Source organism: Aethalodelphis obliquidens, unplaced genomic scaffold, assembly GCF_003676395.1.
Source record: "Aethalodelphis obliquidens isolate GAN/ISIS:26980383/991018 unplaced genomic scaffold, ASM367639v1 scaffold20, whole genome shotgun sequence".
Lineage (NCBI taxonomy): Eukaryota > Metazoa > Chordata > Mammalia > Artiodactyla > Delphinidae > Aethalodelphis > Aethalodelphis obliquidens.
In genome coordinates, this window is record NW_020837964.1 from 28,498,851 (window position 1) to 28,516,384 (window position 17,534).

A 17,534-nucleotide genomic window follows, 5' to 3' on the forward strand; every position below is an offset into this window, starting at 1 on the left:
TGACAAGGGCCTTCAGGCCTGGCGGGGGCTGTGGAACCCGCTCACCTCCGCGCCTGCTGCAGGAGGTCATCCTTGCGCTGCACCAGCATGCGCTGTCTCTCGTCAGCGGACTTGGAGAAGCGGCTCCCCCGGGCCTCAAAGTCCTCCCCTTCACTGGGCTCCGCTTCCAGCTCGCCAAAGTCCAGTGCCTCCTCCAGCCGAGGACTGAGGTCCAGCGGCACCCGCTCGGTCTGGACACGCAGGAAGCAAGGGACCACCATGAGCACGGGCTGCCCTGCCAGGCAGATTCCCCATCTGACCGGTGCCCCAAATAATGCTCTTCTGGACCCCAAAGGAGGCGGGCTGCCCGGCAGGGAACCGCGGGCACATGTGTAACGGCAGACATGGGCTCCTGAAGGGCAGGACCTGACTCACATGGCATGTTCAACATTACGGAATAAGTGAATGATTACCATTATGAAAACAGAAGCACCTCGAAACTGTACTCTCAGAAGATAACAAAGTTAACTGCTTATTTGCATTCTGGGAATTTTCTGTTCAATGCTACTTATTGCTCTAAAATTTAAACAAGTCTTATCACATATACTGCACTAATTTTATACCCTCACTTGACTCTGAGAACAGTTAGGCAGATAAAAAATGGTAAATTCTGGGCTTCCCTGGTGGTGCAGTGTTTGAGAGTCCGCCTGCCGATGCAGGGGACGCGGGTTCGTGCCCCGCTCCGGGAGGATCCCACATGCCGCGGAGCGGCTGGGCCCGTGAGCCATGGCTGCTGAGCCTGCGCTTCCGGAGCCTGTGCTCCACAACGGGAGAGGCCACAACAGTGAGAGGCCCGCGTACCGCAAAAAAAAAAAAAAAAAAAGTAAATTCTAAGTATCTTTGTTAAAACCGATATAATATCATGTGGTTCCTCGCGTAGCAGGATATAATAATGGGACTGTCTCTGTCCTGGCTGCACCTGTGAAGGCCAACACGATGCCCAGGAGCCCCCAAAGGCTCAGGCAGCTGCCTGGCCATCTACTGCTCACGCTCCCAGACTCAGGCCCAGACCCAGGCTGGCCAGCGTCAGTCCAGCACCCACCTCCAGGCGACAGCAGAGTTGAGGAGGAAGAGGCTGAGAGGCTATTTTTAAGAGTTCCTGGTGTGTGCGCTTTTCTCTCCCCACCCTCGCCACCTCTCCTTGCCCTCAGGCAAGCAAGTGAGGGACTTCAAGAGAACCATGTGGGGACTTTCCTGGTGGCGCAGTGGTTAAGAATCCGCCTGCCAATGCAGGGGACATGGATTCGAGTCCTGGTCTGGGAACTAAGATCCCACATGTCACAGAACAACTAAGCCCGTGCACCACAACTACTGAGCCTGCGCGCCACAACTACTGAAGCCTGCGTGCCTAGAGCCCATGCTCCGCAACAAGAGAAGCCACCGCAATGAGAAACCCGTGCACCACAACGAAGAGTAGCCTCCACTCGCCGCAACTAGAGAACGCCCGCGCTCAGCAACGAACACCCAATAGCCAAAAAATTTAAAAAATAATAATAATTTAAAAAAAGAGAACCATGTGGCCTGACTCATGTGCCCTAGAGTTTGGGGGACACACAGACTGGTGGTGACTAACACACACCTGAGAAATCTAAGAGGAAGAAACTGGCTTGTAGCAGATTTTAAAAACGCTTCGCTGGGAGCCAGTTCAACTTCCACTGACTGTAAGGCACTGCTGTGTGTGTCCTGGGCGAGGGGACATAGGTCCCCCCCCCCTGCGGGAGAACCAGCCTGAGGCTGTTGAAATTGACTTTGCCCAAGAGGACCACTGGGAGGGGTGAAGGGAGCCTCATGAAGGAAGGGGTGGTCATAAAAAGCCAGCCCAAGCTCAAACTAAGTATAGTCGAGGCTTCTGGCGCTAGACAGGACAGGGAGAGCTCTACAATAACAGCTGTAACACATATATATACAGCTGTGCACATGCGCACACACACACACACACACACACACACGCTGGGGTCACATGGCCCATCTTAACCCTGAGTCCGACCCTAGAGGAAGTTAGAAAGAAGAGCTGGTGAGTGGAGGTGGAGGTGGAGGTGGAGGTGGAAGGAAGGGAATGGAAGGCCACCCTCAAAGCCTGATTCATGTAGGCCTGAGCTTGGGCAGAGGGGAGACCCCGAATTAAGCAACGGGCAGATCTGATCTGATGACTGGGATAAACTGTTTATTAACTGTTATCCAAGAACTTTTTATTTCCTGAGAACGGCCAAAAGTGTTATATAGCAAGCTTCTTTGTGAAGCAAGTGCTTTCCTTCCACTATGTTAAAAAAAATTCAGAAACCTTCATGCTCACTCTAAAAATAGAGATGGGGAATCAAGACAGAAATCGAACGTGCTGTACCCAAAAGGCCCCCAAGCCAGCCTAGTATCCAAATCTGAGCTAAGCCAGCTACGAAAACTGGAAACACAATGAGCCCCTTCTTCAGAAGCCAGATGCCATTTTACAAATGCTGCACGACCCAATTACAGATTTGGATACGAAAATTTTAACTCAGCAACAGATCTGAAGAATTCTTAGGAGTTTTTACTGTTTCCTATTTGCAGGGAAAGGCACGTGAGGTGAAAGCAGCCTGCATGTCACTCGTCAGTGAAAGCAGCTGCTTCCAGCAGAGCCCTGACCAACGCTGGCAGAGACGGCGGCGCCATCCTCAGGCCCCAGCTCCTGTGTGGGAAGCCCCACGTGTCACACCAACAAGGAAACACAAAAATAGGGCTGCCTGGGGCTTCTTCAGTCTCTTAAGAAAACTTCTGCAAAGCACGGTAATTGAATAAGCAAATGGGAATTCCAGAAAAGGGACACGAACCGGAACCCCAGGCTGCGTGGGGCAGAGCATGGGGTGGGGCTGAGGCACCTCTGCCCTGGAAGCCAGACCCGGGAGCTTCCTCCGGGTGCACGCAGCTACCCCGGGTCACCCAGCGTGGCTATCTAGGCAAACCTGGTTCCCAGGAGAACCACACTTCCCCCCACCCCAGGGATCTCGTTTTTGTGAAATGCATGAAGTCCCTGCAAATGCTGAGGTGGACAAGCGAGGCGTGGGGGGAGAATAAGCTGAGGATTTCGGCCCTAGAGAGCGGAGCCCAGCGCAGTCACCCCGGGTCCTGGGCCCAGCCTCACGCCGCCCTGCCTAGCGCCGCCACTCAAGTCCACAGCGGCAGGGCCAGCCCGGCAGAGCATGACTCTTTTCTCCTCCAGGTCCTGAGGCCAGTCCCCAGGGAGGGGGCTGCAGGCCACGCCCAGGCACAGCAAGGTCTGTTACCCTTGGACACTGAGACGACGCTGGCATACGGCCTCCTCCCTACTCTCGCCCTCAGCCGTACAAACGTCAGAGGCAGGGTGCAGACCCCCGCCGGGTCCCCCGCTGCTCCCCATCCCGGACGCGCTCTCTCTAGTATGCAGGCCTTACCTGGGTGGAAGCTTCTCCGTCCTCCTGCTCGCCGTTTGGCCTCTCCATAGGACCGTTCAATGCAGGCCTAATGCTCTCTGACCGCTGAAAGAGAGACAGCAGCACCGACGGTGCAGAGCCGTTCTGAGCTCAGTGAACGGGTACGGGGGGGACCTGGAGCATGGGGGAGCTACGACCCCAACCGTCTGAGTTCAGCAAATCCCACAGCATCGAAGACATGAGAGTGCTACTGAGCTTAAAGACACAGCAAAGGAGCCTGAGGCCTAAATCTGAGAGTCATCAGTGGGCCCACGTTTAATTTCCTTTTCAGTAACAGTAACTGCACAACAATAACAAAACGACAACAGCAGTTAACACCGACAGGACACTTTGGAAAAGCACTGACACCATCATCGCATTCATCTCCTTAACATCCTGTGAACTAGGTACTGCTGTTCTCACTTTCGTCCAGGCTGAGATCCCGGCCCACGCTGCAGACACCTCGGGGCCCTGCGCCTGTCCCTGAAGGTCTGCCCGCTGCATGCTGGCTGCCCAGTTTCTGTATTGCATCACCCAAGGACACACTCTGGCTGTGTGAAAGAACCTGGCCCCTGCTGGAGGCAGCCCTCAACCAACAACTGATGGGAACTGGTGTATAAGCACCCCAGCTCCTCCCCGCTTAGGAGGAACAATGCATTCTACACTGGACCCCAGAGGCCTCCAGTGGGCTCAAGCTCTAGCTGCCCACGATGGTAACTGCTGGATAACAAACCCTTTATCCACTTTACAGCCCCACCTGCTGCCTGTGTTTCCTGGAATACTTCCCATGTCTCCTGGAACACCTCCCAAATTAACTACTGGCAACTGGATCCCTGTCTCAGGGTCTGCTCCTGGGGAAACCCAAAGTCACAGCCAGGTCAAACAGGTAAGGACCACTGAGCCACCTCTAATACCTCAGCCCCTTTGACTCCCAAGTTGAGGCTCATTCCCTCTTCCAAGATTCTCACGCTTGAAGATTTTATTAACAGATTTCCATGTTTTTGCATACCTAAGTTGAGTAATTTCTTGGTATATGATTCCCTAATCACATATATCCTTTAGTCCTGCCAGAAAGCTTTCTTTAAAATGTCAATACTTTTGTACCCATCAAAGAGGTTACATGATGGGCCAGGAAATAGGATCTTTAAAAAAAAAAAAAAAAAGTCAAAAATATAAGCCTCACAGATAGGAATTATACCCAATGGAAAGCCACACCAATGTGCAAAGCCAGGGACAGAGGGCGATACCTCCTATAGCCGGGGTTAGCAAACTAGAGCCTGTGGGCCAAGCACTCCAACAGTTTTTGTAAACAAAGTTTTACTGGAACACAGTCATGCACATTCATTTACATATTGTCCATGGCTCCTTCAGTGCTACTGCAGGAATTGAGAAGTTACAACAGATATGCATGGCTTGCAGGGCCTAAAATATTTCAATCTGTTCTTTATAGGGAAAGACTGCCAATCCTTTTCCGAAAGGAACCGATGCTAGGACCTCCTGGACTGGCAAGGGCAGGCTGGTTTGGGGTGTATATCTGCACAAAAAATTAGGCAAATAGTTTTGTCCTTGTCTTAATCCAAGCCTCTTGGATGGGTCTGTTCTCAGTCATAATCTGGAAAGTTAGGGAATTCACAGAAACCCTTCATCAAATCATAAATGATATTCAGCTGTTAAGTAACTAGAACGTTAATCTAGAAGATAAAACCTTTGTGAGGACAGAATTCATTTGTCACGTCTGAAACCTCAGTTTACCTGTGTGGGAAAAGGTACTTGAATCCGTCCTTCTAAAATGTTGTCTGTTGTTATTTCGACTGAGCGTGTCAGCTGGAGGTCCTGCAGTACTAGGTGGTATGGAACCTGGGGAAACATCTCTTGAATCTGATGAGCCTATAGGAATACAAACAAAGAAGCCATGAAATGTTCACTCTCAACAGTTATTCACTGAGGTCATGGGGTAAGGCAGCCTCTGGGCACTGAACCTGGTGACCTGCCTTGAAAACACAAGTAAGGGGCCACCTCTATGCCACAGATCACCGTCAAACTGCAGGTTTTTTTAGTATTTTTCCAGAATGCCAAACAGAAAACTTGGGGACAACATCAACTTCAAATAAAAAAGCCCTGAAATCCACTGAAGCCTGAGACAGGCTGAACTAGAATATTCCAGTTTTAAAAAGCATTCATTTTAAAGCTCAGTAAAATTCAGGTATATAAACGTGTTCTGCTTAAAGATTTAATTCCTAAAAGGAACAAACTTCTGATACACACTACATGGGTGAAATTCAAATGCATTAAGTGAAAGAAGCTCAACTCAAAAGGCTATGTACCCTATGATTCCATTTATATGACATTCTAGAATAAGCAAAATTACAGAGACAGAAAACTGATAAGTGGTTGCTACAGGCTGGGGGTGGGAGAGGAAGTGATTACAAAGGGGCATAATGGAATCTGGGGGGAGGCGGAAAGGAACTGTCCTATATTTTGATTATTGTGGTGGTCACATGACTGAATGAGTTTGACAAAACTCAGAGATGGAAACTAAAAAAGGTGAATTTATTGTATATAAATTTTACTTCAACGTAAAAAAAAAAAAAAAAGACTACAAAAAATGTAATTGCTAGGACTTCCCTGGTGATCCAGTGGTTAAGAATCTGCCTTCCAATGCAGGGGACGCAGGTTCGATCCCTAGTCGTGCCACAACCAGAGAGCCTGCATGCTGCAGCTACTGAGCCGGTGCGCTCTGCAGCCCACACGCCACAACTAGAGAAGGCCATGCGCCGCAGCGAAGATCCTGCATGCTGCAACTAAGACCCGATGCAGCCAAATAAATTAAATAAATAAATAAAAGTAAAAAATAAAAAAATAAATGTAATTGCTAATGTTGCTCTGGAGCTGCAGTTTTCAAGCTGTACTCTAGAAACGTCTCGGAGGCCATCAGGGCTCTACGGTGGGTGCGTGTACAGAGGGGAGCAGGCAGAGATCTCGGCGCACCACCACCGGTACGTTCATCTGAGCAGCTCCAGACTTTTTTCTCATACGTGTATATTTATTTTGCAAATGCTTATGTTCAAGGTTTTATTTGTGGAAAAGTCCCAATGATCAAAAGAAAAAACGACAAGGAAACATATAATTCCTTTGGGGGCACAATAAAGTCTACTGTTGGGATAGTGGCTCCCAAGGAATATGTTGTCATGTAGAAAAAGAGGAACGTGTCCCAGTGTCAGGCCTAGAGAGAAAAGACCGGGGTGAAACCTGTGCAAAGCTTCGCTTTGGGTCATCGTTGGGGCAGGGAGGACAAGACAAGTGTGTAGGACAGAAGGACCCGGAGCTCCATGGACCTGGGATCCCCTCTTTGTTTCTATGAAGGTGAGTTGATCATTTTTAAAAACCCAGGTCAAGTCAAAGCTAACTGGGCAAGAGTCCAAAACAACCTCAATAATCAGATAACATTCTCCTCTCTTCTTAAAAAGGTCCCCTCTCATTTCCCAAATAAAATAAGTCCAAGATTCAGTTCACTGGGCCAAAGCTTTTCTTCCAGAAAATCCAGCAAGTTATATATATTAGGCTTTTATAAAAAATGTATTGTGACAGGGCTTCCCTGGTGGCGCAGTGGTTGGGAGTCCACCTGCCGATGCAGGGGACACGGGTTCGTGACCCGGTCCGGGAAGATCCCACATGCCGCGGAGCGGCTGGGCCCGTGAGCCATGGCCACTGAGCCTGCGCATCTGGAGCCTGTGCTCCGCAACGGGAGAGGCCACAACAGTGAGAGGCCAGCGTACCGCAAAAAAAAAAAAAAAAAAAAAAGTATTGTGACAGTAAATTAGTTGTGCTAAAAATAGGCTATCCCAATCCACCATGCAAGGGGAGGAAGAACACCAGGGCCTGCCTGAGAATTCTAAACACACCAACTCCAAGAAGGTAATTCTCATTCCTGGGAGGGTTACATGTCCATGAATTCTGATTTTTTTAAGGGGGCAGGTGAGGTGATCCACCTGAAGAGCTTCAACAGCTGCCCGACCCTGAAGTACCGACGCAGAGCCTGACCCGAGCCCGTCGTCGGCCACGCAGGGCTGCGCACTCCCAGTCCATCCGCCCTCACAACGTCACTCTCTCTGCTGATGACCTGGCTGAGTGCTTCACTGAGGAAGCAGAAGCCCGCGGGAAGCCAGGTCTTTTTTTTTTTAATGGTCAAAATCATATAACATAAAATTGCCCATCTTAACTATTTTTAAGTGTACAGCAATGTTAACTATACACACACTGCTGTGCAACAGGTCTCCAGAACGCTTTCATCTTGCAAAACCGAAACTCTACACCCGCTGAACAGCGACCCCCTCCACTCCCCCTCCCCCTCCCCCAGCCCCTGGCAACCACCATTCTGCTTTCTAAGAGTCTGAGTAATTTAGATGGCCCATGTAAGTGGAATCACACAGTATTTGTCTTTTTGTGACTAGCTTATTTCACTTAGCATAGTATCCTCAAAGTTCTTCTTTTTCAGGCTGAATAATATTCCACTGTGTGGACAGAGCATTTTCATAATCTATTCATCTCTGATGGACACTTAGGCTGCTTCTACCTAAATGGTTATTATGAGCCATGCCTTCTTTTTAAACCGTATCTCAAAACGACACGCCTGTAGCTATGTCCATCCCGCCTCCCAACAAAGGTGAGAATGCTCCTCTCCTGGCTCCGGCTCCCAAGCCCACCCTCCACCTCAGGTCTTTGCCTTCAGTTAACTTTTCTGTTTGTTCTGTACCATCAATCTCTCCCCCTCCAGTGATCATTCCTATTCGCACACCAAGCATGTTTTAGAATCTTTTTAAGAAGACTCTTGGGTACTCAAAAGAACTGAAAGCAGGGTCTCCAAGAGATATTTGTACACCCATGTTCATAGTGCCATTACTCACGATAGCTAAAACATGGAAGCAACCCAAGTGTCCACCGACAGATAAACGGATAAGCAAAATGTGGTTTATACATACAATGGGATATTATCCAGCCTTAAGAAGGAAGGAAATTCTGACACATGCTACAACATAGTTGAACCCTGAGGACATTAAGCTCAGTAAAATAAGCCAGTCACAAAAAGATAAATACCGTACAATTCTGCTTATATGAGGTACCTAAAGTAGTCAAATCCACAGAGAAAGAAAGGAGAATGGCGGCTGCCAGGGGCTAGGGAGGAGGGGATGCGGAGTTATTGTTTACTGGGTATAGGGCTTCAGTTTTGCAAGATGAAAAGAGTTCTGGAGATGGATTGTGGCTGATAGTTGCACAAGAATATGAATATACTTAATACCACTGAACTGTACACTTAAAAATGGCTAAGATCATAAATTTTGTGGTACATGTATTTTATCACACTTTAAAAAATAGAAAAAAAGAAGACCCGTGGGGAAAAGAAAAAGAATACATACTTAGCATTTGCTTATATGTGTATGTAAACATTCTGGAAAAGCACAACACAGAAGAAACTAATTGAAGTTGTTATTGCAAGAGAGGAGGGTGTCTGGGCGGATGGAGGAAAAGACTTCACTGGATACTCTCTACAGGTTTTGAAATTTGTGGATAAATGGCCTGCCCAAAAATCTTTAAAAAAACATGTTAACAAATTCCTCTGACGGCACACCCCTACCAAGCCACCTCCTTACTTCTCCACTCCCTCTTATAACACACTGCCAGCTACTGGGTGTCTTCAGCTCCCACTCATTTTCCAATCCAACAATCTAGTACTCAGCACCTCGAGCAATGGAAACTTCTTGCTCCTCTCCAGCTGATTAACCACCTCCACTCTGCCAAACCCAACATGCACTTCTCTGACCTCATCTTCTAAGAATTCCCACATGGCTGACTTGACGCTTCTCCTGGTTTCCCTCCTTCTCAATCGCTGCCATGGCTCCTCCCATTCAGCCAGACCTCAGTCCTGAGCCCTCTTCTCCTTCTGAGCTACCTTCTTTCCCTCGAAGAGATCCAGTCCCCTACAGACTAAAGCTCCCAAATGTCTCTCTCCAGCTGGATCTCTTTGCTGAGGTCCAGAACTGTCTACATGACATCTCTACTTGGATGTCTCATAGACACCCCAACTTCCCCAGCCAAACAGAAGGCTGAGTCCCTGTCCTTCATCTGTTCCTCCTCCCGTCCTGCCCATCTCATACATGATACCACTGCTCATCTGCCTGACTGAAAACCAGCACTCCCCTCACCCCACTACCCCACATCCAAATCAAAGCACTGTCAAGTCCATCAGTTCATCTTCGAAAGGCATCTGAAATCCGCCACTTCTTTTCATCTTTATTTCCAATGCCCTGGTCCAAGCCACCATCTTTTTTTTTGCCTGAACTACTGCAACAGTCTCCTAACTGGTCTCACTGGTTCCATTTTTGCCCCTCTAAAATTCATTCTCTCAGAAGTAAATTATTCTCTATTAACTGTCCTGTCAGTCCCCTGGGGGAGGAAAAAAAAAAGCCCTGAATGGTCTTCTCATACTTTCATTACAGTATCTAAACTGTACTGTAGCCTACAAATCCCTGCATGACCGGGCCCTGCAACCTCAATTTATGTCACAATCTTGGTTCCGACTCGCAGGCTCCAACCACAATCACCTCTCTGTTTTCAGAACATTCTCACCTCATGGCCTTTGTACCTACTGTTTCCACTGCCTCTTTCCCCCGATCTGCCTCCTTCTCTTCTCAGCCTTCATGTCTCAGCTTAAATATGACCTCTTGAGACTTCTCTGAATGTCTCCTCTGGAACAGCCTTTACCCACCCCTCCACCACATCACCTGCCCTACTGCCTGCAGAGTCCTCATCCCCATCCGCAACGATCTTATCTGTTGGTGTTTATAATCAGCCTCCTCCCCCCCCACCCCATGTAGAATTCACACTTCTTAAGAGAAGGGCTCCTGTCCACCTTGTTGACACTACAGGTGCTACGCAATATGTTGACACTGCACAGTGCCCGTCTTGGGAACAGGCTTTCAGTACACGTTTGTTGGACTAACACAGGTTGCATTTTTAAGACCCCTGCATTTATCATCACAATGAACACTACATTTCAAAAGTGGTGAACCATGTTTCTCCAACACTGTAAAATAAAAATATACACCATATGACAAAGCTTTAGAAAAATACGAAGAATCTTGAAGTATGTGGACAATATCCTTGAACCAAGAGCATGCTTGAATATCTCAAGGGGTGTGTGTGTATATATTTATATTTATATATGTATATCCACAGGCATGTATGTATGTATAAGTGTGTATGTGAAGGTATACTCATTTATTTACTTTGGGAAGGGGGGAGAGGGGGTTAAAATAACACATTCAGTAGGCCTACGACAATTTTTAATAAAAGTCACATCATTCACTCCAGCCAGTAACTCCCCAAATATTTTTTGGTGAAAATCAAGAGGTGTCCCAACACTAGCCTAGATCATGAGAGTGAACTTAATAGTGCTCAGAAAAGGTTAGATTATCTGCCACACAAGTAAAATGAAAGCTGGTTTCCAAACTAGTTTCAAATTTTAAAGCGCAGGGATTGAAGTCATCCCAGTGAATAAGATGCTCCTGAAAATCCTGCCGCATTTTTTTTTAAATCCCACCGTTCTGCCAGAGCAGAGTGAGACCAACTGAGTCATGCACACTGCACACGTTCTCCAGCTTTTCCTTCCCTCCCGATTATTAATCACCTTTTCAAAGCAGTGAGCGGTCCTTACCATTGCATTAAGCTGGGAGTTGCTTGCCTGAGTAATTCCTAGAATGTTGGTGGTGTGCATCACTTCGACTGAAAAACTTGGCAGCCAACTCGCAATCCGGGACCCTAAAACAAACAAGAAGCCAGCACAAGTCTTAGAGACCTCTTTCCCCTGTCAGTTGCTCTGCGGTCGGCCACTCTATGGTACCAGCCGGTACTCACTGAGGGCTTACTTTACACCAGGCCTTTTGACCAACTGTCCCATATGGATTAGTTCATTCAATCCCCACTAAAACCCCACATGGGTTTATTATTATTATTATTATTCCCATTTTACTCTTCTCAGAGATTTGACTCTAGTGCTCTTGTTGGTTCCCCAAGGCACTCGGAACTGAGGTAACTTGCCCAAGATCAAAGCATTTAATTATGGTGACCAGGACTTGAAGCCAGACAGTCAGGTTCCAGAACACTTCACCAGGGGGCTTTCCTACTTTCCAGTGGCCCTGGATCCACACGAACTCAATCCCTCTCTCAGGCTACACTATAAGGAAGGTTTTCAGGGCTCTAAAGCTGCTACAGTAGATGAGAATTTGCCCCTCTCTTTCACGCTACACACAAATACTACGCGTTTGGAGACATCATTTTCATGAAGTATTTTTTACTTAATAATCTGATTTAAAGACTTTAGTTTTCTGATTCGAAATTCTTTTCAAAGAGTTCTATAACATAGGTTTGCGGACTAATGGTACCAAGAAGTCTGCTGCTTCTGCCATTTCACTAAGGAAAGGGGATCCTAAGATATACCACCACCAGGTGTCAGCAGTAAACAACTCCATTATCAAGCACACATTTAAGGAGGATTTCCCTTTCCTTCACAAAGAAGCACTGAGGCCTGGAATGTAAAACAAGTTCAATGGCCACCCCAAAGATCTTGCCTGGATAGACTGTACCCAATAAAAAGCTGGGTACTTAGTTCATGTACTTACTAGGGAGAAATAAAGTTACCTTTATCTATTTTGACTAAGTTTTCAGTAATAATTCATAAAATAATAGCTTACATAACCATGTCCAAGATCTGCTAGTCTATTTCAGAAGTTTTACGTGGTAGAGGCCGTAATTAGCAGCCACAAAGCCACAAAGCAGCCCCTCTACACCTGCCCAGCATCCCTGCCCAGCCAGCCAAGCAGCCATCATCCCCTCCTCTCAGAGACTCCACTATACTCCTTCGGTCCTTCCTATCAGGGATTTCAATGTGTTGCCACTCCCACCATGCTCTACCCTTAGAAACTCAAATCAGAGACCTGAAGAGCACTCCTCTTAAATAGTCCAGGGATACCTACTTCAGAGTAGGAAATATGAACCCACAGAATTTAATGGTATTGGAATTAATGAAAATCGACAACAGCCTGATGTAATGTGAATCAAAGGATGATCAACCAGCCCCTGACATGGTGCCCATGACCTTAGAATTTTAAGTGTGGTTTTTATCACAACTCCTTTCAATATTCTGGAAGATGGAATATTCGTATTTTATGGGCAAAGAAACAGGGTTCTAGTTCTGATTCTCCTTCTGGTACCCACTGGAAAGGCTGCTCAATGACCCTTCATTATATGCTTAAGTATCACACGGATTCAATAAATTACTAGCAGCGGTTTAACTACTAAGCTGATTCAGCATGCTCCTTGCGGTCACGACTGATTCAACTGTAACTACTTTCACCTCCTCGCACCCCCCGTCCCCCCAATTCACACAGAATCTAGCAAAATGCCTGGCACAGAATAACCCCTCGGTGCTGTCTATACTTACCGAACATTTTCAATTAAAACTGAAATATAACATTGAACTCGCCCATACAGGGCAAGTTATAATTAAAACATCATCCCCTAAGGGGAGAAAACCCCTGGCGGATGGTTTTAGAGGTTGAAACCAACTAACCATCGAAGTGGAAGAAGTGATTGTGTTGGTTTAAGCGAGGTCTGCCTTCAGCTGCTGCTACAGGAACCAAATTCTCATCCAAATTCTCTCCTTGATGCTCTTCCCTGACACGATTATTGTCGGCAATATTAAGAGACATTCTGCATGTTGGGCAGGAGGTGTCTTGTTCTAGCCAGGAACGAAGACAGGAACTACCAAAAAGTCCAAAATAAGATATCCTTAGCATATTTTGTGAGAATTCACCAGAAGTACTCTGAATGTATCAATGAGTTGCAATTTTACTTTCTATTTACCACTAGCAAGATTTAAACGTTGAGAAACACTTGCTGACATTACCTCTTTGTCCTGCTTCACTCTAATGTACTCCTGGTGTATCTTGCTCTGAACGTTAATTTGTTAACATACGTGGTCATCTACCAAGCTCCTGGGCATGACCCTTCTTCAGTAAGACTTCGTCACCTGGCTCACCATCCTCCTCTCCAGCTCTATTTGACTAACTTAAGATCCATGTGGCTGAACCATCCAACACCGTTGCCTCTCATATCTTTGAATCCTCTCTTCCAATGATCTGTTCTCTCACTCTACTTTAGCCTCCACTAACCTTGGCCTTCTCTTCAAAACCACGACTTCAAAGATCTCACTCTCCAACTAAAGCTCCTCTCCTTCCAGCTTGCCTCTTATTTGCTAAGACCTCCCATCCATTTTTCATCAAGCATCACACCCCGCCAGAGCCTTACTTCTGTCTTCACCCAGCATACCTACAACCTTACGTCCATAATCCCAACTTCTTCAACCCTCTTATATTTGTATTCTGCTTTCCCAACCAGGCTGAAAAGCTGCTTGTGCCCTTTTTCAGGAGATGATAATGCCCTATTTAAGGTAGTCTCTCAATAAATACTGCCCATTAAAGGAAGTATACTAAAAAAAAAAAAAAAAAAATGAGAAGGTTGGATGAAGTGATCTCCAAGGTCCCTTCCCAATTTATAATAATACTTATCTTTCTCCTAAGATTTCAAGGGGCCTTCCGTTCCATAATAATACATTATCTTTCTTCTAAGAGTTCAACAAGGCACTGAATAAAAATGCTTACTTCCTCTGTGCCTTTTTTTTTTTTTTTAGTATCTGGGAACATGTGCACACATAAGGTTACACAGGAGAACCTCACTAAAACGTGATGATCCTCAGCGTCTCTAGCAACCAAATGGTACTTAAGTACCAAAACTTTCCCAGAGGCCAAGATGAAGCTACTTCTTACTATCTCTCTGCTGGAAAAATGTATGACAGTAATGTTCCAAAATAATGAATGTGTACATTCAACTCTATCACATTTTGAAACAACAAAGTACCTGTAATTTCTGTTTGTGATCATGTAACTATTAGCCAAATAAATGATTATATTTTTTAAAGTTCATTTCCCCTTAATGAACACCCTTAAATCACAGCTCTAGTAAAATCAGCCTTGTGGGAGACTACCAAAATGTGTAAAATCCTTGCCTTCCAATAATGCTACCTGTGACACACTTTTCTTAAGCAAATCTAATTTTACTTCATACTCTGCAAAAACCTCCCACATTATGTACAATAGCCTAAAAACTCCAAGTGAGTACAACTGGTCAGATATAGTTGCCTTCCTTGGAAAAAAAAAAAAAAATGCCAAACTTCCACAGCTAAAGAAACCAAACTTCAGAGAAAACAGTTGTATTTCTACATAATTATAATATTCTATTGAAAGATTCTTTCTTCTCTAAGTATGACACTTCAATGTAATTAAATATTTACTGGACTCTGAAATCTTGCAAAGACATCTCCTACAGCAACAAATTATCTAGCTATAATCTGTTGAAATCTAGACATTTAGCTTTATGACAAATGAATCTGTCATAGATTATTATCATACAATCCTGCCCCAATCTATTAACCAAAGCTATAAAGTAAAGCAAACCAAGAAGAGATCCTAACAATTGTTTGCTCACTAAACCCCAGGCAGACAGGTGTTTTAAAAATTAAATCCTAACTCTTAAACAACCACTAGGTCAAGAGAAAATCACTTGGGCAGTTAGAAAATATTTTGAGACAAAAGAAAACAGAAGCAAAAGCACAATATACCAAAACTTATGAGATAACAGCAAAAGCAATGCTCAGAGGCAAATTTATAGCTAAAAACGCCTAAAAAGAAAACAGATTTCAAAACGACAACCTAACTTTATAACTTATGGAACTAGAAAAAGAGCAAATGAAACCCAAAGCCAGCAGAAGGAAGCAAATAATAAAGATTCAAGCAGCAATAAATGAAATAGAGAATAGAAAAACAATAGAGCAAATCAATGAAACCAAAAGTTGGTTCTTTGAAAACATCAAAGCTAAACTGACAAATTTTAGCTAGACTAAGAGACAAGATATAAATAACTAAAATCAGAAATGAAAGTGTGACTACTACTACCAACCTTACAGAAATTTAAAGGATTAAAACAGAATACTAGAAATAATTGTACTCCAACAAATTGGATAATACAGATAAAACGGACAAATTCCTAAGCAACACAAACCCTAAACAATACACACACACAAAAAAAACTACCATAAAACTAATAAACAAATTCAGTAAAGCAGCACAGTAAAAGAGCAACATGGGGCTTCCCTGGTGGCGCAGTGGTTGAGAGTCTGCCTGCTGATGCAGGGGACACGGGTTTGTGCCCCGGTCCAGGAAGATCCCACGCGCCTCAGAGCGGCTGGGCCCATGAACCATGGCCGCTGAGCCTGCGCGTCCGGAGCCTGTGCTCCGCAACAGGAGAGGCCACAACAGTGAGAGGCCCGCGTACCGCAAAAAAATATATAAATTAAGAAAACAATTCCATGTACAATAGTATCCAAAAGGATAAAATGCCTAGGAATAAATGTAACCAAGAAGATGAAAGGCTTGACACTAAAAACTATAAAAGATTGCTGAAAGAAATTAAAGAAGACCTACATAAAAGGAAAGGAATCCCATGTTCATGAACTGGAAAACAATATTGTTAAGATAGCAATCTTCCCCCCAAGTAATCTACAGTTTCAATGCAATCCCTATTCAATTTCAATGGCCTTTTTTGCAAAAATGGAAAAGCGGCTCCTCAAATTCATATAGAATTGCAAAGAGCCCCAAATAACCAAAACATATAAAAAAAGAAAAAGTTGGAAGATGCACCATTTCCCAATTTCAACTTACTACAAAGCTACAGTAATCAAAACAGCATAGTACTGGAATAAAGATAGACATATAGACCAATGGAACAGAATTGAGAGTCCAGAAATAAACTCAAACGTCTATGGCCAAATGATTTTGCCAAGGATACCAAGACCATTCAATGGGGAAAAAAAGAAATTCTTCAACAGATGGTGCTGGGACAACTGGACAGCCACAAGCAAAATAATGAAGTTGGACCCTTACCCTCATTTCATGTACAAAATTTAACTCAAAATGGATCAATGACCTAAATGTAAGAGCTAACACCATAAAACTATTAGAAAAAAACTATCATGACCCCAGATTTGGCAATGGATTTAGATTTGACACTGAAAGTATGACCTACCAAAGAAAGAATAGGTAAACCGGATTTCATTAAAAATTTAAAACGTGTGCATCAGAGGACATTACCAAGAAAAAAGTGAAAGGACTTTATAGAATGGGACAAAATATTCACAAATCATACATCTGATAAGGGTTTAGTAACCAGAATACATAAAGAACTCTTACAACTCATCAACAGAAAGACAACCCAATTAAAATAGGATAATTTGGCTTGAATAGATATTCTCCAAAGATGATACACAAATGGTCAACAAGCATGTGAAAAAATGATCAGCATTACTGGTCATTAAAGAAATGCAAATCAAAACACAATGAGAGACCATTTTACACCTCAGGATGGCTATTATCTAGTGTAAAATGTAAAATGGTGTACTCGCTATGGAAAACCATATGATGGTTCCTCAAAAAATTAAACATAGAATTACCATATGATCCAGCAATTCCACCTCTGGGTATATACCCAAAAGAATTGAAAGCAGGGTCTTGAAAAGAAATTTGTACATCCGCGTTCGCAGCAGTATTATTCACGATAGTCATAAGGTAGAAACCACCCAAGTGTCCATCAACAGAGGAATGGATAAACAAAATGTGATATATACACACAATGGAATATTTTTCAGCTTTAGAAAGGAATGAAATTCTGACACATGCTACAACATGGATGGACCTTGAAGACATCATACTAAATGAAATAGCCAGACATAAAAGGACAAATATTGTACGATGTGCTACTGTGTGAGAGCAGTCAAATTCATAGAAAATAGAATGTAGCTGCTAAGGGCTGGGGAGAAGGGGAGATTGAGGAGTTAGTGTTATATGGGTACAGAGTTTCAGTTTCAGAAGATGAAAAAGTTCTGGAAATGGATGGTGGTGAAGGTTG

At 44.6% G+C, this 17,534-nt stretch overlaps 1 protein-coding gene across 1 annotated transcript in view; it reads right to left on the minus strand.

Annotated features, from left to right (window-relative positions):
• The window catches only part of AMFR (autocrine motility factor receptor), a 40,662-nt gene that overhangs the window by 1,114 nt on the left and 22,014 nt on the right, over positions 1 to 17,534 (minus strand). Inside the window, exons 9-13 of the mRNA XM_027119857.1 lie at positions 13,087 to 13,277; positions 11,173 to 11,276; positions 5,214 to 5,348; positions 3,444 to 3,527; positions 46 to 230 (exon numbers count right to left, since the gene is read on the minus strand). Of these exons, the coding sequence (XP_026975658.1) occupies positions 46 to 230; positions 3,444 to 3,527; positions 5,214 to 5,348; positions 11,173 to 11,276; positions 13,087 to 13,277 (699 nt within the window). The remainder of the gene's footprint in view (positions 1 to 45; positions 231 to 3,443; positions 3,528 to 5,213; positions 5,349 to 11,172; positions 11,277 to 13,086; positions 13,278 to 17,534) is intronic.